Source organism: Cricetulus griseus, chromosome 8 (genome assembly GCF_003668045.3).
Source record: "Cricetulus griseus strain 17A/GY chromosome 8, alternate assembly CriGri-PICRH-1.0, whole genome shotgun sequence".
NCBI lineage: Eukaryota > Metazoa > Chordata > Mammalia > Rodentia > Cricetidae > Cricetulus > Cricetulus griseus.
Window position 1 is genome coordinate 20579372 of NC_048601.1, and position 26463 is coordinate 20605834.

Here is a 26463-nt window from a genome sequence, read left to right on the forward strand (position 1 = left end):
CATTGAGCCCTGTGGCTCTCTGCCTGGAGCTACTCAAAACACTCCACATCCCTGAGTGCCTACAGATACACAGTCCCCTGCCACTTATGATGGGGAACTATTCTGAGAAATTCATCAACAGGCTGTCTTGCCATCATATGTACCTATGCAGACAGTTATAAAATCATGGAGAAATATAGTCCTAAGGGGCCATTTTGGATGTGTGGTCATTTATCAATGATCACATTATCATTTCACATAAATGAACTTTTCCTCACTTCTAGATTCTGGAAAACAGGATACTGATGTCAAGAAATGAGAGAAAATTTTGAAGGAAACTGGAGGGGAAGTACAGTTTGGATTTAAAATATCATCCAAAAGCTATGTGTTAAAGACTTGGTTGCCCATTGGTGGGCTTTTGGGAGATGATTGGATCATAGGGACTCAGATCTCATCAATAAGTTAGTCTATTGATGGGTTAATTATGTTTAGATCTATTGAAACGTGATAGAGCCTTAGGAGATGGGATATAGTTGGAAGAAATGGGTCCCTTGGGTATGCTCACAGGGATAACATTTTATCCCCTGATCCCCTCCTCCTCTTTTTGCTTGCTGGATGGTCACCATGAGATGAGAAGTTTCCACCACACATTCCTACTATCATGACATTTTCCTTTCAGGTCCAAAGCAACTGTGGGCTCAAACCTCAGAAACCACAGTGCAAACAATGCCCTGTCCTTTAAGATGACTGGGAAGCTGGATTGCACAGGGTCTGTAGTCTCTTTAATAAGCATGTGCAGATTATCTCTGCTTGAAGCTTAGTCATAACTCTTGCTTCTTACAACAAATCTCTTGTGTTTTGAGCAAGTACTGGTCACCGTCTAATTCTTCAAAAATAGCCAACCCATACTAAAGAATCGGCAGTGAACACAATACTTTAGGTGGATTTGCTGTTTGTCATACTCTGTACAAAGCAACCATGGCCTTTGGAACAGCACTGACAAAAAGCTGTGGGCGTCCAGAAAAGAATGCTAGCTGCTGGAGGGGTCATCAGAGTTGGATTCTAACAAAAGATTCTGGCAATGAAATTGGGATAGGCAGAGGGAAGATGAATTCTGCTGACTAAATTCATGGATCTTTGAGCTCTCAGCTCTCTCTGGTGTGTCTGGCCCAGACCTTCTATCTGAACCTCTTCCATTATTTGCCTCACACCTGCATTGCCGCTCTACTCGTCTTGCTACAGTCCCCTCCATCTTCAGTTTGTGTCAGTTATCCCCGTCTTCCACTCCATCCTCCAGGTTCCTCTTTCAGCCTACCCTGACCTAATCCATGTCACTCTTCCTCCATAATCCTATCTTCATTATGGTCGTGGCATTGGAAAAGGATGGGATGTCGCCTTCCCCTGGTCATCCCTCTAGCTCTATGCTGCCCCTGATGCCAGCCAGGTGGCCCTTGCTACACACCTTGCTGGATTTCTGGAGGCCATTTCAGGTCTATGGTGCTGCAACAGGATTGAAAACTCTCCCTGAGATCCCAACAGCCTGTGTTTAACTCAGGCCCATCACAGGAAAGAGCATAACCCCATGCTGGCTGAGCATGCGGCTACTCAAAGCTACCCTTATTTACTTGCGGCTACATCGCACTGCCATGATGTGTAGCTTTCTCCCTTGAACTTGAGGCTTTTGTTCTTGCAAGTGCATCTGACATTGGCCTGGGGACACTGTCCTGTTACCCTTCACAGAGGATATATACAGGGCAGGACTTGGAGTGCTGATCAACCAGCCTCTCCATGGAAAAATGGAGGGCAGGCTGTGAGCACGCAGAAGAGAAGTCAGGAGGCAAAAGCAGAGGTGTCATGAGGGAGAGGGTAAAGGAAGGATGATGTCACACTCAGCTTACTTTTAAGTACAACATTGATACCAAGGACTAAGTTATCTTCTTTACACACATTCTTACCCACCATCGCAGGAATTCTATAGGGAGTATTATTTCACCCAGTTTATAGGTGAGGACACAGCTTAAGCACATGCCAAAAGTAACCAGGCACCACCTTGGCTAACAGCACTGACTTCAGGGACATTCAGTAACTGTGGACAGAGCCAGGTCTCCATTCATTGGCTTTGGGGCCCACAGCTGACACAGAACAGAACCAAGATGATTTGAAGACTGCCTAAGCCTTAGCAGAGCTTTCTCTGCCTCTGTTCAGAGCAATGAGCCCTAGTTCTTTGTCACTGCTAATAGAACTCCATCTCCCACTACAGTCGAAGGCTAGATCTGCAGTGGTCTGGGCAGATACTCTGACAGCCTGGGATCTGCAGACTAGTGTCTTCATGATGAAGGCATATTCAAGCCCTGTTCTTACCGTCACCTGACCTGACTCTCTACTCAGAGCTGCTTCTTTCCAGCCCATTCCTGGCAAGCCTGGGCCACCCGACACTGCACCACTAATCATAACAATCACGGTAATGAGAGGCATTACTATAATTTTTAATTGTAATTTGTAGGCAATCATGCCTAGGGCTTTTGGCTGCTACACCTAAATACATAATCACATAAAACACAGCTGAAAACAAAAACTGCCTTAAACTAGGAAGCCCTGAAGCCCTGATACAATCCCACCTCTGTGTACTTTCCAGGGACAGGACGGGGACAGGACAGTAAATTATTGAGGCTTTGTTTACTGAAGCTATTGAGTGCAGATCATAGGCAGTGGCTGGGGTTTGAGACTGTGAAACGTGGTTGAAAACCTCACCTTGCTGCAGGGAGTGGTGTGTCTCAGGAAAGTTCATGAGAGACCATGGGCCCAGGCTTTAAAGTGATGGCTACTCCACGGTGGTAGTATCAACAAAACAAATGAATAGGAACTTGGTTTGCACTAAGTTCAAAATTGAGAACATAGCCTGGGTTCCATATTGGCTGGAGGGGATCTCATCGTGGTTACACTTGCTGTGCTGGGTGGGAGACACTGGTGCCTGTGGCTTCCCAGGCAGCAAGCTGATCTTTACTTTGTTCTGCGGACCAACAAATCACAAGTTCCATCCCCTCCTCTATGCTGCTGTCTTGAAGAGCTGCAGGTACTTCTGGGAGTCCCCTGAGACTAAGAGCTAGAGTGCCCTCTGGAGGTGTTTGGTGGAGACCTAGCAAGACAGAATCTTTCCAAACAAGCTTTGTCTCGCCTGAGAAAAGATTCCCACAGGGAAAGGGAGAAATCTGTCATCTGCTTCCCTGGATGCCACTGAGAACTCATCCTCCTCCTTCTCCCCATCTTCCTCTCTCTCCTCCTCCTCGTTGTCCTCCTCCTCCGTTCCTTACTTTTAGGAGGCCATGACTCGGGCTTTGGTGGCAGGTCCTCCAAACTCTGCAGAGGTGGGAATAAATCAAGTGGGCTCTGCAGCAGAACTATGGTCCTACTGAACTTTGATCCAGTGGACCAGGGAGGTCCTGCACTATCGCCAGTGAGTACAAACCAGGCAGTAATAACATGTTGACTTAGGCTTTTAATAAATGCACAGGGCAGTGCCATTCAGAACTGTCCAGTTACCATGGGGAGGGTGTCTCAGTATGTGTATGCATGTGTGTGTGAGAGAGAGACAGACAGACAGACAGAGAACATGTGTGAGAGAGAGAGAATGAGTGAGTGTTTGTTTGTGAGGGAGGTAGACCATGTGAGTGTGTGTTTGTGTGTGTGAGAGGAAGAATGTGTGTGTGTGTGTGTGAGCGTGTGTGTGTGTGTGTGTGTGTGTGTGTGTGTGTGTGTGTGTGTGTGAGTGTGTGTGTGTGTGTGTGTGTGTGTGTGTGTGTGTGTGTGTACAGTGCAGAGTAAGTTAGCTATGCTGATGCTCCAAGGAGAATGTAGGAAGGGGGAAATGAATTAGGTGTTGGTTCTCTCTTTCACAAATACAGTTGGTGAGAATATTGAAAACACCACTTTTATATTAAATAAAATATCCCCAATCCACACTCATGGGGTGCAGAAAATAGTATGGAACCCAAAAGTCAGGAGAGCAGGTTTTAGCAAGTCTTAACACCAACTGTCCGCCACCATGGCAGCACACCAGCATTCCAACTCCGCACCACAGTCCCTATGACTTCATATGGCTGGGGAAATGTGCTGGTGCCTGATGGGTTGCCAGCAGGTTTTAGAACATGCACATGTTAAGTTCCTTGTAAGTCATACATGAGGCCAGTGAGGAGCCAACACTACTCTAAGAGAAAACAGAGAGAGCCATAAAGGATATTCCTACTTCCTTCCAGACATACCACCAAAGAAGGAAAAGGTATTGTGCCTAAGATACTTCTCTAAGTATGAAGAAAATAAGTTGACAGTTATCACCTTCAAGTTCTAGACACTGTAACTGTTAAAGATGGTCCCTATTGAGCAAACACTCTGATGACAACTTACCCCACAGAGCCATGAAGATGGAAAAGAAGACGGTGGCTGGATTGTCGAACAGATGGCTGGCTCGTGCAGTCCCACAGGCTGAGCTGAGGTTCCAATAGTCACAGGACTTGTCACACAGGGGACACATGGTAAAGGCATTCTGGTGGTCACACATCTCTTTGCTGCAGTGACAGGGGTTGATGGGTTAGGGCTGTGTGAGCTCTTATCAAACGGTAACAAAGAATGAATGAGCCACCTCCTGAGGTGGGTAGCTCTTCTCCAAGTATGTGCACTGAATGCTGCCTGAGAAAGCCCCTTCAGGATGTGTGCAGCATCTGTATGGCTGTGGGGGGAGACACACACAGCTGTGAACAAAGCACCATACTGGGATTGGATTTCATTCATTCTTCAAGTACAGGATGTCCTTTTATGCCCTAGTGGGCAGCCTCACATATATGTAACCTGGTCCCAAGCAGAAGCAAACATGAGCACATGACAGGGCCAGCACAAGCTTTAGCCTCTAAAGTGGTGGTTCTCAACTTTCCTAATGCTACAACCCTTTAATACAGTTCCTTATGTTGTGATGAGCCCCAACCATAAAATTACTTTGTTGCTACTTCACAACTGTTATTTTACTACTGTTGTGAATCACAATGCAAATGTCTGCTATGCAAGATATCTGATAGGTGACCCCACCATCCCCACCACCCCAAAGGGTTACAACCTTCAGGTTGAGAGCCACTGCCCTGGAAGAAGCACATGAGGAGGAATACTCAGAACTGTGTAAAAAGTGAGTTTCCACCATCAGTGCCTGCAAGCCATTTGTGTAACAGAGACTAAAAACCTCAACCTACTAAGAATTATGACAGCCATGAAACAGGATTAGGAAGAATAAAAAGGAAGGTAAATCCTTCCAAGGACCAGATTCACTTACACTCAGAGAAGGAAGCATGAGCCAAGCGACTTTAATGGCCTGTGCACTAACCCATTCTAAATATATTTCTGTTTAATAGACTGGTGAATATATTCACGATTAATTAAGTAATGCTGGATCCAATAAGTTAAGGCTCATGTGCATACTTAAAAATAAGAATCAAAGAATTAACAGCCCTGGATGACGTCCTTAATATTCCTCTATTACCAAATACTGGTAGGAAAAATGGATTCATTGCTCTTGTGTATAGTATTCCCTTCACGGGCATAGGTGACGAGTTAGGCGTATGCTTCAGGGAGAAGGGGTGGAGGGCAGGGCTCAGGACTCTGTGAAAGTAAGACATAGGCCTTTCTCACCCCTCAGCTGGAGCCAAGATGCTGAAAAGGCACCCCACAGATGTGTCCACTAGAAAAAGAGGCAGCGGGGGGTGTTGGATAGCACAACTTACTAGGGGGAGGCCACTGTCCCCCTGTGAGTACAGCAAGAGCTTCCAAGGAACCCAGGAAGCCAAGGATGACTGTGTCAACTTTCCCTTCACAAGACAGTTGGAGAGTGGGGGATTTCCTGGAGCCTGTCATGTTCTGTAAAGTCCAGCTTCTGTCGTGGTTTTAAAATTATTTATTTATTTTTGTTTTGGGTGCATTGATGTTTTGCCTACTTGTATATTTGTGTGAGTGTGCCAGATCCCCTGAAACTGGAGTTACAGACAGTTGTGACCTTCCATATGGATTCTGGGAATTGAACCCAGGTCCTCTGGAAGAGCAGCCCGTGCTCTTAACCTCTGAGCCACCCCTCCAGTGCCCCCCAGCTTCTATCTTTAACAGGTTAAATCTCCATCAGGGAAAGGCCTTCTGTGTCAGAGTACGGAAAACCTAGGTCTCTGAGGAGAAACCCCCGCCCCTCTGCTCACTAGCTGCTGAGCTCTCCATTGGCAAGTATCATTAAGCATGGCTTTCTCATAGCAAAATTACTAAGGGGTGATATCTTAGTGATATGTCCAGTGCTGGTCACACTTCCCTATAATCTCATGAAACTAGAAAAAAAAAAAAGGTTAAATTTCAACCCTGTGAGTCACACAAACCATGACTACATAGTTAGAAAATGCTGCAACTTTCAGAGAAGAAACTAGATCTATACAGAAAATCATTGGTCTGTGTCAATTCAAGCAAACAACTCTGATTTGCAGCCACGTCTAAGAGCATGGGTCCCTCACACTGTCCTTCAGGCATGTGCATCTGAGGCATTTGCATGTCTTGCTTCACGTACTTACATGTCAGGGAAACACAATCTCACTCAATCTAATTTTATCTAAATCTCCTCAATGCCAAAAGGTTAGAAATGAAAGATTAAGATGATCTACCAATGTGGCGCAAAGCACTTTAAATACATGTCCTGCACTGTGCCAATTACTACTTTTAAAAACTCAGATGCAGGCATCTGCCCATTATTTGTACAAAACAGTAGCATGGATTCTTCTCAAATTGCTTGAATTTGAAATCAAAATGCTTGATTTGTGTTAGGGGTTTTGATACAAGCAATTTAAGAGAATTTTCGAGAAATTTAACACTGGAGCCACATTAAAGAGACTGTACGTCTTGAAATAGGCTGTTTGTGAACAAGTTGAAAGATTTCCACTCAAGGTGGAAATCATTTTGGATTTATGCACCAGCTTCAAAAAAGATATAGATTTCTAGCGAGAAGTAATTGTGACTAAAAATCGAGTGGTTATTTCTCCAGTCTATCATTTCTTTCTAGAAAAGCTAGGAAGGTTGATAAATGGCCCTGCCAATCAGCCGAACGAAGACCCTAAAGCAAATGAGGTTCTGAAGAATGGATGAATGAACACAGTTAGGGAGACAGGACCTCCTAGCACAAAGCTAGGAGGCACAGGGAGGCCGGTTTCCAGGAAATCCAGACCGAACATCTGATCTTAAGGCCTCAGAGCTGAAGTAACCAGCTTCCTTTTCCAATATGGTTTAAATTAATCAGCTGTTTTTTAGAATGTTCCAGACTTCTCCATCATGTAAGTACTTAGCAAAGGAAACTGATCTCTCCAGAGCAACATTCTTTAGGTATGCTATGAACATGTAGAAATATTGCTGCTCAAATCTCTTTTATCAAACACCGAGAAATAAACATAATTACAGTTTCCTGTGATTGCTGTGACTTTTCTGGCTTTGAGACTGCAGTAGAGTTGTAGCAAACATGAGCTCTGGGAACACTAGGTAAAGAGCCACTAAGTTCCTCTGTCCTTTGAAAGTTCCTAGGACTAAATAACTTTAAAAACCAAAAAATGTTTCGGAACAGGAACATAGTGAATTACAGCTTGATACCCAAATTAGCAATGTCTAAAACAATTCCCCCAATTGTGTGTTTTCTTAGCAGATGATAGTAGAATTCAAACTATAGTCAACAACAAGAAGAATTTCAGAGATTGTAACAACACATGGGATTGAAAAATATACTTTTGAGCAATTATCAGATCATCAAAGTGATTATCAGAGAACACTTAAAAAATTCTTATCAGCAAATGAAAAGGAAAAACAGCCCAGAAAACCAAGAATCCGAGAAACTACAAAAGCAAAATTTAGAAGGAAATGTATAGCAATGTGTGTCTATGGTATAAAACCAGGAAGACATTAAGTAAACAACACAATAACAAGTCTCAGGGCCTTAAGAAAGGAATCAAACCCCAAGTAACTGACAGGAAAAAAGTGATGAAGATGGGAGCAGAAATGAGTGGAATACAGACTAAAAGAAGAACACAAAGAAGAGCTGACCTTGTGAAAAACTGAAGTCAACAAGCCCTAAGCCAAAACAAACAAAAGGAAGCAAAGACGATCTGGACAATCAAAACGGCAGCAGAACGGAGGATGCGATGCCACAGAGTACCTTGCAAAGCATGATGGAGCTTAGTGTAGTTTTTGTCTAATGTTCCCCAATGCTTCTATTTTCTCCAATTCAAGCGCAGCTTCAAAGCCATGGAGTTCAAAGTTACCCTCTGCTACACGGAGAATTTAAGATTGTCTAGACTGAGGCCTAGTTCAAAAACCAAAAATCCAACCGTGAATTTAAAAAAGCAACAACTAAAGGAAAACATGGGAAACAAAGATATCGACTCAGGGGGCTGGAGAATGAGATAAAAACTAAAGACACAGAAAAACAATTCAAACACCAAATGTCCCAAATCTAGGAAAAGCAATGGACCCAAAATCACAAGATATATTTAGGATCCCAGCTAGACAGGATCAGACAAGAACTTCCCCGGGACACATTACACTCAGAATGCTGACTATGAATCAAATAAAAAACACTAACTACTGCAGTACAAAACCATCAACACAAACACAAATGTCAACCCCTGAGAATACAGTCAGGCATCCACAAGCAAGCACGGCATATGTTACTCCTATTCGGAAAGAAACAAGAAGAGAGGCATCCTGAAAGAGGAGGGGTAGTTGGGAAGGAAGGGTACCCAGTGGAGAGGGGATGGGAATAGATGAGTGTGTGTGTGTGTGTGTGTGTGTGTGTGTGTGTGTGTGTGTGTGTGTGTGTGTTGTGTGTGAAACTGCCACAATAAAATGCATTTATCTGTACAATTAATGTGACTCTATAATACAATAAGAACAGTGGAAGCCTTGCTGGAAAAAAAAAAAAAGCTTAAGGAATATAATCTTCTCGAAATTCACAATTAGGATTTAAATTCTCTCTGTTATTCAGGGGCAGTTATGTGTAGTAGCTTCATTGGGTCCATAGAACCTGGACTTCATATTCTAAGAGCAGGTCTTTGGGATTAGGGGTGTGGCTCAGTAGCTGGTACATCCACCTTGTGTATTGCCTGGATCTGATGGCCATCACTACTACTACTACTACTACTACTACTACTAATAATAATAATAATAATAATAATAATAATAATAACAAAACAAGAGCAGGCCTCATTCAAACAACACAGAAAATACTTTTCTATTATTTACCAATTTCTGGATTTCAAACACTTACTCTTGACTCTGAAAATCAACCATCAAAATTTCAATCAGACATCCACTGATTTCAAAGCTTTTTCACTGTGACTTACAATTTAAAATTATATGTGATCACAGGACGAAAACACAAATGCATATCTACATGTGAATATAGCCTGGTAGGCACTTGTCCTTTCCTGCTTGTAAAGAACACTAATATTTCATTTCATTTTTTCCTCTCTTATTGTGATGGCTAATGTTTATTGTCAACCTTGCTGGGTGGTGTGGAAGACACATCTGTGGGCATGTCTACGAGGACAGTTTCATAGAGATTTAACTGAAGAAAGAAGATCCACCCTGAATGTAGGCAACATTCGGTAGGCTTGTTTCCTGGACTTAACAGAAAGAACACAAGAGGATAATGTGAGTACCAGTATCCATTGCTCTCTGCTTTAAGACTATGGACTTATGTGATCAGCTACCTCGTGTTCCTGCTCCCACGATAGACTGTGCTGTCTCAAACCATGAGTTACAATAAACCTTCCTTCAGTTGCCTTTTCCAGCTCTTCTGTAACAACAATAAAAAAAATAACTAATATGCTATCCAACTTGTCTTCATTCAAGAGCATCTAGCACATTGCTCTTCATGGGTGACAGAACACAGCACATTGTTGGGTGCCGTAGTATATCTCAAGGATAGCAGTGCACCTTACATTTGTGCATATTACCACACATATGTGTGTAAGTGTGCATATGTGGTGCACATGCTTCTGTGTAGACACAGCATCATAGCATATGCAAGTCATGCAGTGGGAATCTCCCTCTACAAAGCCATGGTCATTTCCAGCCAGAAATCCAAACTCTTGTCTCTTACACTGACTTACTTAGCTTTGCTCTACACAGTGGCAATGCTAGCTCCAGTTTGCTTTGTAAGTTTGTCCTTACAGAGTGAGTATGGAAAGACAAGCCTCCTGGTTCCTCATCAAGTCCAGCTTTTCCCCTTCTTCAGAATGGCCGTATCTTCCACTGCTGTAATTTTTCTTACTCTTTGGGGGTCCACCACCCAGCTTCAAAATAAACACATGGAGACTTATTCTTATTTATGAATGCCTAGCTTTAGCTTGGCTTGTTTCTAGCCAGCTTTTCCAACTTAAATTATCCCTTCTCTCTTTAACTACATTTTGCCTCTGGGCTTTTTATCTTTCTTTAGTCTATGTATCTTTCTTTCCTTCTTACTCTGTGTCTGCTTTGTGGATTTGTGGCTTGCTCCTGGTGACCTCCTCACCTTTTACCTTTCTGACTCCTTTCTCAACTCTAAATTTTCTCCTCCTATTCATTCTATCTGCATGCCATCCCCACCTATTTCTCTCTCCTTCCTAGCTATTGGCTGTTCAGCTCTTTATGACCAATCAGATGTTTTAGGCAGGCAAAACAACACAGTTTTATAGAGTTAAACAAATACAACATAAGAGAATGCAACACATTTATGCATCACTAAAAAAAAAAAAACCAACTCCATAGAATAAATGAATATGCCACATCTTAAACTGATATTCCATAATACATTACTACATCCAACCAGAGTGGACATTCAGAGTCTCTCCCTGGTGTCCTCAGTTCATTTGTTACCAACAATACATCAGGTTGCTACAGAATTGAGTACCACTGTAATGACGCATCCCATCTCTCACGAAGACAAACTGAGTCAAGGGAACTTTTAACATTAACACATAACACTAGAAGATGGTTCAGAATGTAAACTGTCTGGTCATTTGGTTCTTGTGGTGGTTTTAAGCTTCTTTTTTTATTCTTTTTGTAGTTGTTGATGGCAGTGAGTTGTTTTTCTAAATTTTGTTGATGTTGTTTCTGGTAGGTTTTCACTCTGTACCCTCAGATGACTTCAAATTCACTATATAGTTCCAAGCCCAGCCTCAAAATCCTATCAATCCTCCTGCCTCAGCCTACCAAGTGATACTGAGATCAGATGTAGTCACACAGTTCATGTATAATGCCACCAGCAATTGATAAGTACTTTTGTTCTTCACAGACCTTCTCTTTCCCATGAAGATTAGCCTTTCTTTAGTCTTGGCTCTACATGAGACCTAACATCTGCTCAGTCATGTCCTGAAGTCCTGACCTTATGAGTCATAGCATGGCCTTCCCTTGCAGCCACTTCTTACAGCATTGCTACAGTATATGAACGCATGGACATGTGATTTATCCGATGATATTGCACGGACTCTGACCTGAGTTTTATGGGAAGCCTGAAGACAAATGCTATGAAGTTAAGGAGCAAAATCATTTATCTGTCATGATTCCTTTCATCAGGTGGTATTTGCCAGTCATATCGGGCGGTGGCCCCAGGGAATAGATTGATGAGGAAGGGAAGATGTCCATGATAACCAGCATGGCTCTGCAACCATTCCCAAAACCTGCAGCTCCCAGATCTAATTCTAGAGGGAAGTTAGATGTGTGGGAAGGAATGTGTGACAGAGAGGGAGGACTTTGGAAGGAGGTGTGAGAGATGTGCTCACAACTGGGGCAAAAGTCCAAACTCTGACCTTATGGGAATTCAGTCTTGTCTCTAAAAGAGACTTACCTGGGAATATCTTCCTCAATTGTTGCACATCCATAAAGAAACACGATCACCCCAATGACAGAAGATGGGATAAGGAACGATGTATACAACCCCAGCCAAGCAAAATACAGCCCAATTTTCTCTCCAAAATACTTTCTGGAAAACCAAGAAAGAAAAGAACATGAAACACATATTAGAAACATCATATACTCCCCATATTTCTTTTTGTTCTATGACTCAAAATAGATTGGCAAAAATACTCCCTCTTTTTGTAATGAATTCAAAGGGATGGCGGCTACAGGGGAAGGGACCTTTGCACAAAAGAAATCAACAACAACTGATCTTTGCTGAGATGGAGTACATTCCACTTGACTCACATATCCGAATCAGCCTTGGCCATTTATGGGAAGTAGAGAGCTACAAGGAAAACCCAGCCCTAACAGCAAACCAAAAGTATTCTGCCAGTTTCAGAATCCTCACCAACGGGAATGGAACATTACCATTTTAGACCCACATGCTTCAACCCATAGAAAAGCACACTCTTTAAAAACAAACTCATTTTTAATAAATTATATAAGTCATATATATGTAGGTATGTGTACTGATGTACACAAACTAACCTATGCATCTTTAAAGAATTACTAGGAGAAATTCAATAAAATATTTGTGAAGGTGTAACAGAAACTTCTGTCAACATAAAGTTTTATTTGGATGGGTGATTTTTATTTCTTTATTTTCTGAACCAATTTATTGAGGCAGATTGATATACAAAAAGGTATAACTAATGTATCTGAAAAGTCACCATGATATACTCCTCCCCTCCAAATACCCTTTCCTTGCTCCCTTTTTAAAATATCTTTTTTCTCTTGTGTTGAGGGTACTCAGCATAAAAGAGCTTCCCTCTTAGCAAAACTCTATTTATACACCCCAGTATTATTAACTACAGGCTGCTGTCTATATGCTGGGACTCTAGAGCTTACACATCTTACATAACTAGAACTTTACAGCCTTTGCTTTACATCTTCTGTTTTCCCCTTGATGTAGCCCTGGTAACCACAATCCCACACTCAGATTCTACATGTCCTATAATAGTAAACTCCTCAAAGAGGTGACATCACACAGCATTTGTACTACTGCCTGGCTTATTTCACTTTGCATAGTGTCCTCCAAGTCCAGCCATAAGGTTACAAACGGTAGGGATTCCTCTTCTTGTGAGGCCGTATAACACCTCTTTGTATCATGTACCCCATTTTGTTCACCCATACATCTGTTTATGGATATTTGAATTGTTTCTACTTTTGGACAACAGTAGGTCATCAAGCTGTAAACATGGGAGTGAGCATCTCTCTTCAAGATCCTGACCCCAGTTTCCTGGAATATTTGTCCAGATGTGGAATTGCTACATCAAATGATAACTCAATTTTTAAAGAATATACATAATGTTTTCCACAATGTGCCTCACCAATGTGCTTTTCCACCACCAGGTATCTCCACCTACACATCTTATCCTTTGCTACTAGACATTCTAACAAATAGGAAGTAATGTCTCATTCTAGTTTTGTTTCATATGTTTCTGATGACTAATGATGGAAATTGTCATTTTTATTGGCTATTTGAATGTTTTCTTTGGTGAAGTGACTGCTGGCTTTCCTTCAGTATTTAAGTGAATTTTTAATATTCTAATCTCTCTCTCTCACTCTCTTTCCTTCCATGTTTAAGTGGGTTTTTAATTTTCTAAGTTCTTTCTCTCTCCCTCCCTTTCTCCTTCCCTCCCACTCTCCTTTCCTCTCCTTCTTCTCTTATTGAGTTATAAGATTTTCTGGAATATAAGTCCTTTACCAGATCTTTGGTCTGCAAATACTTTCTCTCACCCGTGTCTCTTTTTTAAATAATAGAAAGCAGGAATTAGAGATTTATTCAATGTAGCCACATTGGAAAAAGGGAGAAAGAGATCCAGTCACCCCTATGCTCATCTTTGGGGTCCTGAAATGAGTCAGATTGAGAACACTTTATAGAATGATATAATTCTATTTGTCTACTTTTGCTTTTATTGCCTAACTGCAGCGTCTGTGAGATTTCCCCCATGTTTCCCTCTAATTGTTCCAGTGAGTGGGTTACATGTAGCTCTAACACATTTGAGCTGATCTTTGTATAATGTAGGATTTAAAAGCCAGGTGTGTTGGTGTACTCTTTTGATCCCAGCACTCAGGAGGCAGAGGCAGGCAGATATCTGTGAGTTCTAGGCCAACCTGGTTCCAGAACACCCAGGGCTATTATATAGAGAAATCCTGTCTTAACGCCCCCTCCAAAGAATTAAATATATAGGAATAAAATTAACCAAGGAATAAAAAGCACACAAAAACTTTAAAACTTTTGACTACAGAAACCAAAGAAGATACAAATAAATGGAAATAGATATCTTGTGCTCATGGTTTATAGGAACTAATAACAGCTAGTTATTGGGAAAACTTTATAAACATGCAAAACTATAGTTATTTTGTATTCTCTTTTGTCTTCTGTGATAAGGACATTTGTAATGGTTCATGTTTAAGTTCATTCATCCTTTCTTTTAATTGTGTTGCCTAGTAATCTTTTAGTTCTGTCATTATATTCCTCAGCTCCAGCATTTCCATTTTATAATTTTTATTTCTTTGTTTAGTTTCTCATGTTCCCATACATTTTGCCCCCTTGTTCACTTCTGATTTAAGTTCTCTCCATCTGTACTCCTATCAGACTTGTTAAGATTCTTTAAGATTATTATTGTTAATTATATGCTGAGCAGGCTGTGGGCTATGGATCTTAATTTCTTTAGACTCAGTTACAGAAACTTTATTTGGTCCTTTTCATGAGTGTCATGGACATGTGATCCTTGGAGCCTTGACTTGGCTGCCTGTGCACTTGGAAAGCAATGACTTCTAGTATTTTCTGGTAAGTTTCATCTAGTGAAGATCTTCATCAGTCCTGCTGGTAGAATATGGATGGATCAGCTGGTAGAGTCTGTGGGTAAGACAGCTTGGAATGTGTTGACACACCTAAGCCAAGCCATAAAAGTAGATCTGCTACCATGGTCTATGGATATATCACTGCATATGTGAGTCTGTAGGTAAGAGTCAGGAATGTGTTGACACACCCAAGCCAAGACATAAAAGTAGACCTGCTATCATGGTCTATGGATGCAGCCATTGCAGGAGTCTATGGTCAGAAGGACCTGCTTCCAGGATTCAGGAGTAGATGACATTGTCAGTTCATGGATACATGGGTTGCTATGGAATCTGTGTAAAGATGGGACTGTCTTTGGGCCCCATGGACAAGTAGTGCTGTTTGTAGTTCTGTTAGAGAGTGAGGAGATTTTCTATGAGGTTTCCTAGTGTTTCTATGAGGTTTCCTAGTGTTTGTAAAGATCATGATATTAGAGGCATAAATAGGGCTCCTTTTGGGTGTGAACACAAGCTAAGCTACTTTTGCACCTGTGTGTGGAAAGACTGAGCAGTCACTGGGTCCATAAATAAACAAAGCTGCTTCTAGGTCCCCAGTTGGACAGATTTCTAGCAGGGACATGGGCAAGTGGTTCCATTACCAGAGGGCACAGATCTGCCTTCCCAATGCAACCAAGTGTTGTAAACTCTTGTGTAAATTTCAGAGCTCTGATAAAGGCATATTTTACCTGTTGATGGGCATTAAATCTGTTTCTGTGGGAGAACCTCCATTCTGTCAATCATGATGATGTCACTTCATTTGCATCTGTATTTTAACTTTTTTGGCTTTGTTAATTATTTTATAATAAAAAGTGATTTCTCTTAAAAAGGAAATTACTATCTGTATCATTAAACTTAGCCAACTATCACAAGGCAGTCTCATTAGACTAAATATTGACCCTGAAGTTGTGAGCATGGGAGAGCTGTCTCCATTATTCATCTGTCATGTGGCAGAATGGATGGAGAAAGATGCCAACCTGCCCCCCACTCCCATCAATGCCTGACTCGGGTGGGAGAGCTGGCCTTGAGGTCATAAGAATGGGAGAGCTGGCCCTGCCCCCATCAGCTGCAGGACTCCGGAGAGCGGCCCCTATGCTACACATGGGCAACACAGTAGAGCTGGCCCTGGAGGTATAGATGTGGGAGAGCCAACCCTGAGGACATGAAAGCAGGAGAACTGGCCCTGCCCCTGACTCATTGCTGCAAGGGGTAAACTCACCGGGACAATGCAGGCAAACTCACCCTTTTGGTGAGGGCAAGGGAGAGCTGGTGGGATGTCCAAACCTGCAACTACCCAGCCCCAGAAACAGTTACATGTTGGACAACTCCAGTATCTACCCCATTGGTGATCTGTTGGAGCACATAAAGGGATCAGTCCTGTAGACTCAAAGCTGCAGAATCTCCACAACACAGGCAACAGCATGGTAGCCAAGAGGAATTCCAGTGAGGACCCAACATTGATAGTGTAACAGCAACCTGAGGCCTCAAAGCAGACCAATGACTCTTTGCAATGAACACTTGCAAGTAAAGATATATGGATAAAAGGGTTACTGTGTGACTCACTGTGTCACATTACAGCTTCCATGACAAGATTGTTTTTTTTTTCCTTCTCGATTTCTCTTTTTATTTTTTTCTCTTAACATTTATTTTATTTTGTTTTATTGGGGGGTGGCTTGCAAGGGCAGAGGGTGGATATGGAGGAATTCGAAAATGAGTGGGATGGAGATTGATTTGTTTCCTTCTCTCCCTTTTTATTTTTTCTCTTAATTTTTGTTTTATTTGGGGGGCTTGCAAGGGCAGAGAGTGGATATGAATGGATGGGAAAATAAATGGGATGGAGATGCTTGATGTAAAAGACACAAAGAACAAATAAAAAGGAGAAAACAAAACAAAAGAATAAATACTGATTGTGAATCTATAAGATAAAAACATCTACAAAGAATGAACAAATTCCATTTCTGGTGAGCATACAGCATACAGCATAGGCAAGGAGCCTCCTGTCTCCACTTTGATGACAAGCCTCACAGGGGAGGAGGGGGTAACTAGAGTTATAAACCCACTGCCAAAGGCTGGTTTGCAGTTGTTATTTAGATAGGTTCAGGAGAACATGGTTTCCACTGTCACAGGAGAAATGAAGACAATCTGTGAAATAGTAACTTTGGTTGCACCCATCAAAATCTGAAGCTTAAGCAAGATGGGAGGCCTGCCCCTTTCTGAAGAAAAACAGAGGAGGAGAGGAGAGGAGAAGAGAGGGAGGGGAGGGGAGGGGAGGGGAGGGGAGGGGAGGGGAGGAGAGGAGAGTGGGGGAACTGGGGTCCAGATGTAAAATATGAGAGAAAAATAAATTTAAAAATATCTTAAACCTGAAGTTTCAAAGGAACCAAGAAAACCCAATTTTAAAATATGACAACACATCCGAGGAAAGATGGGACACATGCATAACTCTAGATTTGACCCAGCATGGGCAGACTAAACAGTCATCAGAACAGGAAGAAGGAATAGTTTGTTGCTGCTGCTGCTGTTGTTGTTTAATTCTGGGAGACCGAGAACATGTGTAATGACTCCATAGAATATTCTAGCAATTCCAGACACAGAACAGCTTGTGCATACCTTCAAGATCTTATTTATAGACTCCATACTGCTAGTCACTAGCAAGATGACAGGCAAGGTAGAAGACTAGATAAAATATCTTTAGAAGCACACAGGTGTGAAATTCTGTCTATTCCCAAGACTACCTCTCCTTCAAATAAAAAAAAAGCAACTAGAATAGGAACTTGACCCTGGCACTCAGGCAAAAATCTGAAGCCATGCATCTGACTACACATAAAACCTGTTGTCTTTAGTGGTATTATTGGGAATTGCCTTTACTCCAGGAACCACAAAATTATAAATTACGAATCTGTTCCTACCGAAGTAGACTGAATTTCTCTTTCACTTGATAATCCCAAGCAAACGGATAGTATGTATGACTGCATCGAGGTTGAGGGTTAAGTGCCACTGGTACACAGAGACTGCCCAGAATTGGGAATGGCCAAGGTGAGAAGCACTCTGCCCCTCTCCTCACTCCTAGGCCCCATTGAAGTTTGAATGGAGCAGCATGAACCAAAGTTTTGTTGCTGCTGGGGAGAAGCCAAAGCATGGAGAGGAATATCACTACACTGGCCTGAAAGAACTCCTGCAAGCTGAGGGTGGAAAGAACAACAGAGACAAGCCTTCAGAACTCAGGTTCTACACAGAGTGTCTTAGTTGAATTTAGATGTCAGCTTGGCTTGGCCTAGAGTCATCTGAGAGGAGAGCCTTTATTGAAGAATTGCCTGGATCAGATTGGCCTGTAGGCATATCTGTGGGTATTGTCTTAATTATTAATTGATGTAGCAGGACCTGGACCATTTTGGGTGATACCATCCCTAGGCAGGTAGTTCTGGGTTTTGATGGGGAAAGTCCTTCTGTGTATATGTTTGTCTTATTGGTTGATAAATAAAGCACTGTTGGCCAATAGGAAAGCAAGATAGGTGGGGCTAGGAGTCGAGGAGGATTCTGGGAAATTTAGTAGAGACAGAAGTCACCAGATGATCCTGGGAAGAGAATGCATGCCTCCAGCATCCTTGATAAGATAAGTCTTTATAAAATATATAGATTAACAGTTATTGTTGATACTTAGGACAGAGCTAGTAAATGAGAAATCCTAGTTATTAGTCAACAGCATTAGATTAGTCAACTAATCATAAGATTCTGTGTGTTATTTGGGGGCCCTAACATGGTGGCGGAACTCAGGTGGTTGGCAGAAAGAGTTATCATTACAGGGTTTTATAGCCAAGCATAAACCTGCAAACAATCCAGAAAGCATGCTTTCCCTTGTTTCTGCTTCAAGTTCCTGAGTGACCTGCGCCCTAAACACTTTCTGTGTTATGCTGTGGCCCAGAAGGTAAGCCAAATAAACCCTTTCCTTCCCTACATTGCCTTTAGTCTGTCTTTTACCACAACAGCAGAGATCAAGTACACAAAGCATGGGGTGTGGGACATGGGAGGGAGAGGGAACTTGGATTGATATGTAAAATAAGATTGTTTCTAATTTGAAAAAAAGAAGAACACCAAGCATGTCATCGTAACAGGGTATTGCTGAAGGTACCTGAAGCTTATGAAGTCTTAAAGTGACAAAATCAAACCCTCGTCAGTCTCCCACTGGGTAAAAACACTACTTATCTTGGGTTCCATTCCTTTCCAACAGGATGCCTTGTATTCTGAAAATACTTATGAGCTACGCACAAACTAAAATCTTATTGACCCAGATGCTACAATGAGAAGATCATTACTCATGACAATTACAAATAATATATCTAACAATCAAAAGCTATAGCACAAAGCCAGTGAGGTGTGGGTAAGCATGCTTGCCACCAATTCCAACAACTTGAGTTGGATACCTAGCAAGCACATGGTAAGAGCAAACAAATTCCTGAAAGTTATCCTTTGACCCCTCACATGGGCATTTCCATGAACTCACCCACCTACCCAACAAACAAATACAAATAGATAAGTAAATGAACAAATACTTTTTAAATTGTGGGCAATATAGAAGGATCTATCACACATGTAAGTAGAGTCTCAGTAGAAATGAGAATAGATTAAATATTTGCATGATATCTTACTAGAGCTAAGAGTTTTCAAAAGTCATGAAAGACAATGAAACACAGATCAAAGTCACAGAGTTCCAAGCTGAATGAGTATGAAGGCAATAAGCAGCCACCCTCCCCAGTCTCAGCACAGTAGAACTGATGACAACCAAAGATAGAAAGAAAGATCTTTAAACATACTGGGTGAGCGGGCACACTAAATACAGAGGGGAAGTCTTAGATGGGACTGCAGCCAATTTCTTAGCAGAAACTGTGAAAGCTAAAGAGAGTGACAACTTCAAAGTATGTAAAGAAAAAAAACCTGTTAACCTAGAATACTACACATAAAGAAAATGTCTTTCAAAAATGAAGGCAAAACCCAAATATGGCAGCAATCAAAAGCTTAATTCACTGCCAACAAAGCTGCCCTACAAAAAAAAAAAATTGTTGAAGGAGCTCTTTGGGCAAAATGAATATGATCCAAGCAGAAATAAGGATCTGCACAAGATAGAAAGTTTCAGAAATGGTAAAAAGAATGATAAATAAAAAGCATTCTTATTTTTAATCTCCACGAACTATAATTCACTATCTGAAGTATGCTTTCTCAATGTGGGTAACACTGTCCCCAAGGGGAGCTAACGTCGGATTTCTGGAATCCAGTTTAGAATATTAATTGTTGCTATGATCATTAAGGCCTCCTGAAGGCAAGAGTAGTACATAAACAGAAATAAAATTTATCCATAGCATTAGGATTTCATGGGATGACTGCAAACTGGAAATGGCACTGGGGGGCGGGGAATGATAGAGAAATAAGGTTTAAAGCATGTGTTAAAGCAATAATAGTGACGGTGGATTGCGGGATTTATAGTGTGCACATAAATAAACTATATGACAGCAAAAATGGACAATTAAAGGAAGGAAGCAGGAGAATATTCTTGTAAAGTGCTGAGTATGAAGGAAGCAAAGGTGTATATTTGAAAGTAGAGTGTAATACATTAAAAACGTTTTTGTAAACTCTAGAGAATAACTAAAATATCTTAATGTTATATCTAACTATGAACCATTATTGGAGATAAAATGGAATAATAAAATAAAATAAAATAAAAATTGAAAAACTCAGGAACAAAGAGGAAACAAATAATAAAATTATAGATTTAAAGTATAAATATATTAAGGATTATATTAAGTGTTAATGGCCTAAATAGCTCAAAAGGCTGAGATTGTGAAATTAGAAAAGAAAGTAGGGCTGGAGAGATGGCTCAGTTGTTAAAGGCTAGGCTCACAACCCAAATACAAAATAAAGTAAAACTCAGCTATATGTTTTTTACCAGAAAGACAATTTAAATAGAAAGACATATTAGGGTATAAAAAATGTGTGAGTGTATCATTACTCATTTTAAAAAGCAAAGACCAGGTAGACTTCAAAACAAAGACTAACCAGAATACAGGAGAAGCCTAAATGATGATCATATCACCAAAATCAAATAAACATAAATGTCTGTGTGCATTTTCAAAATGCATGCAGTAAAAATTGATAAAAAATTAAAGGATAACAAACAAGTTTTCAAATAGAAATTACAGCTGCTCCTCAACTTACAATTAAGTCGTACCTACACACATTTCAAAACATTATAAGCTGGAAATACATTCAATACACAACCAACTGAGTATCATAGTTTAACAGTGTGTTTCTTCATGGGATATCATTGTTTGCCTTCATGATTGCTTGGTTTCTATGAGTTATGCTTGCTGCCACCACCACCCCCCATTGCAAAATATAGATTAGTTAGAAGAAGACCACAGTATAGTTTATATTGAACTCATGTTGCTTTCACAGCATCATGACCTCAAAAAAAAAATCATTAAGTCAAATCAGAGGTCATATAGAGTGACACCCATATCCCTGTTTTAATTGAGAAGACAAGTAGCCATAAAGTCATGAAGAGAGTAAAGACAGCCTAAACCAAGCCAGCCTAATTTACATTTATAGAATTTTCTACCAAATAACAACAGATTTTTATTCTTTTCGATACTCAGTTATGAAATTAGGCCATATTCTTAGCCTTAAAATGAATTTAACAAATGTGAATGCTTGAAATAATAAATATTTTGTTCCATGACCACAGCTAAATTAAACTAAAGACTGACACCAGAGTGATATCTGGGGGAAAATCCCCAAATATTTGAAAATTAAACAATATTTTTCTAAACAACTCATGGATCAAAGAAGGAATCACAGGAAATATTGGAAAATATTTCAACCAAGTGAAAAGAAAATACAACACATCAAACTTTGCGTGGTGCTGTTAAAGCCATGCATGGAGGGTAATCTAAAACATTAGATACTTGAATTAAAAACACAACATTTAGTTGGTAATCTGAGCCTCTCCTTCAACTAGAAAAACAAGGGCAAATTCAACACAAAAGCAAGCAGAGGAAGGAAGTGGAGATGAACCCATAAACCAATAACTGTAAGTTACCAACCAATCCAATTTCTTTTCTTAATTGTGGAAGTCAAACAGATGTTCAGGAACTGCATCCTGTCTATGACATGTCTGTCATTACCTTCAGGGACACAATGGGGACATAGAACATAGACTCTGGAACAGCAAGGGCTGCATAGGAATGTTGCTTCTGCTGTTCTCTGAGACGCTTTTTTTTTTTTTTTAGATTTTTTTATCCTATTTCAAATTTTGTTTAGTATGAAAATTAGATGATCCATGTTTATGAGAACATAGTAAATAAATAAATAAAGGTTAATGGTTACCGATTATGTCACTCTGGATTAACAGGAAGAACTGCTCATCACACATCATGACTGTGAGGGTTAATGCAGGCTACATAAAGAGTGAGATGTCTGCATGAAGATATTCAACACAGGATATCTATCTAGAATATACAAAGGACTCCTGCCTGTCAGTAGGATATAGACATATAACCCAACCAAAAAAGAAAATGGGCAAAAGACTTGAGTATAACATTGAATAGAACAACCAGTTGACCAATAAATATGAAAGATACTCAATTTACTTAATTCCCTGAAAAATGCCAGTGGGGTGAAGTCCACAGAGCAGCCTCTGTTTCCTGCCCATCAGCATGAAGGATGACAGGAAGAATCTCTGATTTTCAGTTCTGACCTTAGAAAAAGTGTTTAGGACATTGAAATGGCAGTTCGATTTGTATGGTGTTTGCCGTGCAAACATGGAGTCCCGAGTTTAAGTCTCAAAAACTCACATTTTAAAAAGTTCAAAACTCTGGTGCACATTTATAGTGCCAACACCAGGGCTGTGGAGACAGGCAGGTCCCAGGAACTGGCTGTCTTGATGATTTGAGGCCAAGTAAAAGACCCTGTCTCAAAATACAAGATGAGGGCACCAAAGGAATGACTGCTAAGGTTGACCTCTGTCCTCCATATGCATGGGTTTATATGTGCCAGGGATCCACACACACGAGAACAATAAAAGAAATCTGTCAGGCTTTTCCATGCCCTCCAGAGACACATCTTAAAGGCAGACACTTGGTATACTTAGCTACATTGTGAGCAGGTGCCAGAAGAGACCTGCTTTCATTCAAGTCTACAATTGATTCTCAGGAAACGGCTAGAGATTTTCAGCCACAGAAGAAGTCAGGCAAGACAACAAAAACCCCTTCCTGGTGAGACTCAGAGATGGGACCAACACCTCTTACATTCCAATTGTAAACGTCCTCTTTATCTACCCTCCGTTCTTTGAGATAATTTAAGTGGACTGTGTATAAAACAGCTCAGGTTTGCTCAATAGCCTCTGTTTTAGACTAAATATGAGCTCCATCCCCTGAAAGTTCATGGTTTTAATGTGTGGTCCCCAGTAGGTAGTGAAACTTAGGGGTAAAGTCTACTTGAAAGAAATAGGTCACTTGGGGTGGGTTCTTGGGGGTGTATTATTCCTGGCCATCTCCTGTCTTTCTCTTTGTTTCCTGATCAGCTGTGAAGAGCACAGTTCTCCACATGTTCCTGCCACTATGATATTCTGCCCAAGTATACAGGGCCACACAACTATTTACAGAGCCCTCTGAAACAGGGAGTTGAAATGAAGTCTTACTCTCTGAAGTTGTTTTGGTCAGATATTTTTTTCCCTAGTAGTTTCTTTGGGATGACTCACAAGGCAAGGTCAGAATGGTATACTTCCCCTCAAGGATGCTCCTGTTACCTGTTTCTAGCTGCAGGGGAAAATGAACTGCTCTTTTGGAGGGAAGAGGGGAGAAAGCCTCCCTCTCAGAGGCTGTGGTGTGAGACTCTCCCTGTCTGGGCCTTGGAGTTCTAAGCCTGTCTCATCTTTACTACCCATAGGCAATGTGGGAATGCCTCTGGATAGCCCATTCCAGCTGATTCAGGTCCACTGATTCTTGAGAGACTGGGTGCACATGACTCTGTATGTGGACAGTGGAGAGGATAGTCTTGTAGGCCTGTGGATGCACACACTTCCCTCTGCCATCTGACTCAGCTACCTGGACTTGGGTGGCACTTGAGCATTGTGTTGTATTCTGAGCTTCTCTAAAGGACCTGAGGTTTTCTTTTACTTTTTAGAAAATAAATGTGTGAAATAATTGGTTTCATTATGACATCTTCATATATACATCGTGTGTGTGTGTGTGTGTGTGTGTGTGTGTGTGTGTGTGTGTGTGTGTGTACATATAATACATAAATTACTCTCCTTATACCCAAACCTCATTACCCTTTCTTGTTCTACCCTGCTCCTCTCATTCCCCCTTCTTTTTTCTAATAGTATCCCTTCTACTTTTGTGTCATTCATGTATCAGAGAGAGAGAGAAAGAGACAGACAGACAGACAGACAGACAGACAGACAGACAGATAGACAGTGGGAAAAATCTAGGTTCTTCTTGTGAAATAAAATGTGGTATTTGTCTCTCTAAGTCTGGCTTGTTTTCTATTTCCAACCATGTTCTTGCAATAACATATACCACATTTTCCTTATCCATTATCTTATCAATGAACACTTAAGTTGGTTCTTTATCTTGGCTGTTATAAATAGTTTCAGAATAAATGTAGATATGCAGGTATCTATGTTATATTCTGACTTAGATTTCTTTGAGTATATACTTGAGTGGTATAACTGGGTCATACAGTTCTAATTTTAGTCTCTTGAGGAGCCTCTATATTGGTTTCTATACCCTGGTCACAGCTAGGGTAAAATGACCTCCCTGCCTCTTCCCTTTCCTTGTGATGTCTTTTTGGATAGACCTGGGAGAATTCCTTCACACTTCTGTCAAATGGGTTGTTCCTCTTCCTAAGATAATTTTCTTACTTTTTCTCATGCAAAATAAAACAACCCAGAATTGTTTTCCTGACCTATAAGAACCCATTTGATCTGGACCTCTTCTTTGGCTCTGGTCCTGACAAATGGGGCTCCAAACTACTCCTTAAACATACTACAATTGTTCCCACCTTGGGGGCTTGGCCATGGTTTTTCCCGTTGCTTGAACACCCTTTCTCTCACCTCCTCTCCTTATTTCCTCACTTCCTATGGCCAGCAAATCACTTCACGCAGCCCTGTGCCCTCAGCCCATCCCAACGGTACTGAGCTCTCTCCTAGTGTGTCTCACTACCCTACCCTCTTTTCTCCATTTCTGCTTCAATCCCTCTCCAATGCCAAGATGGAAGTGGAGACCTCCTGTCCTTTAGTGCCAAGGATATGCCTGACACATCACAGGAGGACAACATTTGTTTAATGGATGGCCAACTTGTCTCACACAAAGAAAGATGGGGGGAGATAATGGGGGAGAAAGAAGAGAGGGTCATAAGGAGTTACCTATCTGAACTCTGCTCTGTGTAAGTGAAGGCAGCTCAGAGAAACCGAAGATCACGTATAAGGCAACTCGGCTAACAAAGGAAGAGTCCAGCCAGTTCCCAATTCAAGGTCACCTGACTTCAACCTGTCCTCCACCTATGGCAGGAGTCTTCAAGATGACAGAGGAGATGTTAAGGTAGCCTTGCACCTCCAAGATCAAACACCATTATCATCTATTTTCCATTTTAATAGAAAAAGACTGGAATGAACACTAAGGATTGTCTAAAATGAAATTCTCCATCCCATAGTTTATAAAACCCTTTGATTTCCAAAGGAGGATTTATATCATACAAAGCAGTGGTGGTATCAGTTCCAATTTCTATTTGTAAAAAGTCAATAAATACAGCAGGTCTTTCAGCATTTTCTGTTTGAGTGAACAGCATGAGCTTCCAAAAGCACGTCAAGTGGTGATTAGAGACACATGCTCGTGCCCAGTCCGTGACCACTTATCGCCTGGTGGTTTTGGCCATTTTACACTGTTTTTATTCTCATTCTTAAATATTGCTTACTTTGTATCCAGGGAAAAAATCTTTAAATAAAGATAGAGGCATAAGGAACACTGATGGCGAGATACAGCATTTAAGTGCAGAATGTAGAAATGGTGAGAACCCAATCTGCAAACTGGCCCGACGAGGCACTCACACAGACCCACATGTGCTGCTCCAGTTTAGATCTGAAGCGGTCCCCTCATGGTTCAGGCACTGAATTTGTCATCTCCAGCCCATGGTACTATTAGGGGCTGTAAGAGGGGAAGTCTAGGTGGTGGTCTTTGGGACACTGGGGGATGGTGTGCCCTGGAATGAGACTGTGGGGTCTCCATCTCCTTCTTTTCTCTTTATAATAAGCTGGCTGTCTTAGAGTTTGGTCATTGCAATAGAAAGCTAACTAATACTCAAATGTAGCTCAACAAAATGATTACACTGTATAGAAAGGCATCTCCATGTCTAAAACACAATGCTTAAAATGAAGGGAGCTAGTATGACAGCTGGACCCAGTCAGCTGATAAGTTATGGGAAGCTAAACACTGACTCCAAACACCAGAGAACTCACCAAGAAGTCCTTGCAACAGTAACCTAAACCCTTTTCTTTTGTGCATCATCTGAAGAATGAATGGTAACTACTTAGATAAATCAGCTGAACTCAAAAGACAAACATGCCAAATTTCAGTTTTAAAAAGTGGGGCTTTGGGGACTGGA

The 26463-nt window shown here is 41.1% G+C and overlaps 1 protein-coding gene across 1 annotated transcript in view; it reads right to left on the bottom strand.

Annotated features, from left to right (window-relative positions):
* Ano2 (anoctamin 2) overlaps window positions 1-26463 on the bottom strand; it is a 258087-nt gene that overhangs the window by 155909 nt on the left and 75715 nt on the right. The window contains exons 9-10 of the mRNA XM_035448746.1: window positions 11858-11992; window positions 4381-4541 (exon numbers count right to left, since the gene is read on the bottom strand). Coding sequence (XP_035304637.1) covers window positions 4381-4541; window positions 11858-11992 — 296 coding nt within the window. The remainder of the gene's footprint in view (window positions 1-4380; window positions 4542-11857; window positions 11993-26463) is intronic.